Source organism: Penaeus chinensis, chromosome 10 (genome assembly GCF_019202785.1).
Source record: "Penaeus chinensis breed Huanghai No. 1 chromosome 10, ASM1920278v2, whole genome shotgun sequence".
In the NCBI taxonomy this organism is placed as follows: Eukaryota; Metazoa; Arthropoda; class Malacostraca; order Decapoda; family Penaeidae; genus Penaeus; species Penaeus chinensis.
Genome location: NC_061828.1, coordinates 30,877,041 through 30,879,540, shown reverse-complemented (window position 1 = coordinate 30,879,540; position 2,500 = coordinate 30,877,041). Strand labels below are relative to the sequence as shown.

General features: G+C 55.8%; 1 protein-coding gene across 1 annotated transcript in view; it reads left to right on the top strand.

Moving 5' to 3' along the window:
- LOC125030032 overlaps nt 1-2,500 on the top strand; it is a 108,575-nt gene that overhangs the window by 95,090 nt on the left and 10,985 nt on the right. Inside the window, exon 2 of the mRNA XM_047620269.1 lies at nt 1-2,345. This exon is cut by the window's left edge and continues 1,385 nt beyond it. Within this exon, the coding sequence (XP_047476225.1) occupies nt 1-2,345 (2,345 nt within the window). The remainder of the gene's footprint in view (nt 2,346-2,500) is intronic.

The following is a 2,500-nucleotide window of genomic DNA, read 5'->3' as shown; positions in this document are numbered from 1 at the left end:
CAGGACCAACAGCAGGGCCATGGAGGACTCGCCCACCGAAGACAAGCGGAACGTGGCTCACTTCGCCAAGATCACCAGCGAGAACCTGACCTCGAACGACTCGCTGGGGGCCGAGAAGCGCCACCTCTCGAGCCTCGCGCGGGCCAACGACCTCCCCATGATCAAGAGCCAAGAGAAACGCTACCTCGGGGCCCTCATGAAGAGCCACCCGCCCTCGTTCATCGGCCAAGGGAAACGCTACTTCGCCGCTCCCTTCGCCGCCTACCGCAGTAGAGACGACTATGACAAGCGATTCTACGGTTCGCTCCTGAAGGCCGACACGCCCTTCCTGCCTTCAGACATGAAAGCCGAACAGGACAAGCGACACTTAGCCTCGCTGATCAAGAGTCAGTCGCTGCCCTTCTACCCAGACAAGCGCTACTACGCCTCGCTCCTGAAGAACAGGGACTATTTCCTGCCCTCGCAAGGCCAAGACCACGACCAGGACAAGCGTTACTATGGCTCCATCCTCAAGAACCTCCCCGGGCCCTTGGGAGACGAGGACGACATTGAAAAGCGCTACTACTCCTCTCTCCTGAAGAGCCTTCCCCCCGCCGACATGTCCAAGGACGTGGGGGAAAAGTCATCCAATGGCTTGATTGCGAATAAGAGGTACTTGGCGTCGCTGCTGAAGAGCAGAGACAGCGGTCTGTTCACCCAGAACAAGCGCCATATCTCCTCTCTCTTGAAAGGCAAGAAGTCGGACGATTCACTCGATGAGATCGATGAAGATAAGAGGTATTATGCATCTTTGCTGAAAAATAAGAAGTTCGATGATTCCGACGACCTTGAGACGGAGAAGCGCTACCTTGCCTCACTCTACACGAAAAAATCTGACGACAGCGAATACAACGAAGATAAACGGCACTATGCTTCTATTCTCAGCAAGAAATCAGACGACGTCGTGGAAGAGGAGACCAGTGAAGACAAAAGACACATTGGTTCTCTTCTGAGTAAGAAATCTGACTTTATGGACGAGACGAATGAGGACAAGCGGTATTTTGCTTCACTCCTGGACAAAAGAGACGAGGACTCGTATGAGGACAACAACGACGACAAACGCTACCTTGCCTCGATCCTTCATAAAAAATCGGAAGACTCTTTTGACGAGACAAGCGAGGAAAAGCGACATTACTCGTCCCTCCTGAAGGGCATCGCTTACGAAAACGCTCTCGACGACGTCCTGCAGAAGCTCAAGGGCCCTGGGGATGAGATGAATGCAGAAAAGAGGTACTATGCGTCTCTGCTTAACAAGAGATCCGACGCAGAGGAGGACCAGGAGGACCAGGAGGACTCACCTTACGAGAAGAGATACTTGGCCTCGCTCCTCAAGCACAAGAACTCGGACGACTTCACTAACGGCGCCGAGAAGCGTTACTTCGCCTCCCTCCTGAAAAGCCGGGAGAACGACCTGCAGAAGCGTCACTTGGCTTCGGCCCTGAGAGCCTACGGCAACCCCACCGCCGGGAAACGGTACTTCGCTTCCCTTCTGAAGCACAAGAACGCCGACGAAGACGATCTCGAGTTGATTAAACGCTACTACGCGTCCATCTTGAAAAGGTCTGATTCCGCGGACGTGGATGGAGCCTCGCAAGAGGAGAGCAGTGACATGGGCTATGATGACCAGTTTAATAATGTGAATGACCTGGTCGACGCTCAGGACCAGGAGAAGAGGCACATTGCGTCACTCCTGCAAAGCAAGTCTCCCCTGAAATCGTTCGATGACAAGCGACACATTGCGTCCCTAATGCAGAGCCGCCAGTCTGCCTTCGGACCCAGCACGGGCAAGCGCCACATTTCCTCCCTCTTGCGGAACAGGCAGTCGAGCTTCACCGGCGGCTCGGTGTCCGACGACGCCAAGAACCACCCGAGGCGCAAGCGGTACGTCGGCTCCCTCGCCAAGAACAACGACCTGGCCTTCCTGTACTCGAGATCCCGCCAGAACCGCCGCGAGGCACCCAACACCCGCGAGGACAACGTGGCCTACCTGGAGCGCCTCATCCGCCTCAAGATCCATAACGGACTCATGCGCGAGAAGCAGCGCCAGAACCTCCTCGGAGCCAACGCCAAGATGTACGTCATCCTCGACGACATCGGCAACGGCCTCAGCCTCGAGGACGACCGCGCGCAGGGAGACAAGAGGAACATCCAGGCCCTCGCGAGAAACGGGGCCTCGTACGCCAACTGGCCCGGGAAGCGACTCAGCGAGGACGACGAGATGGCCAGGAACGCCTACTACCCCGCCGACGTCTACTACCTGGCGACGGAGGAAGGCGCGCCGAGGACCGTCAACAAGCGCTTCCTAGGTGGGTCTCCCGCGTGGCGTTTCCTATTCCTGGGAGAATCAAGGTGGAAAATGTAGTTAGAGAGCAGAATGTGGAAGGTGGCAGAGAAAGAGAGAAAAAACGAGAATGAGAACATGAGAAAGAGAGAAATCGAGAATGAGAAAGAGGAAGAGAAG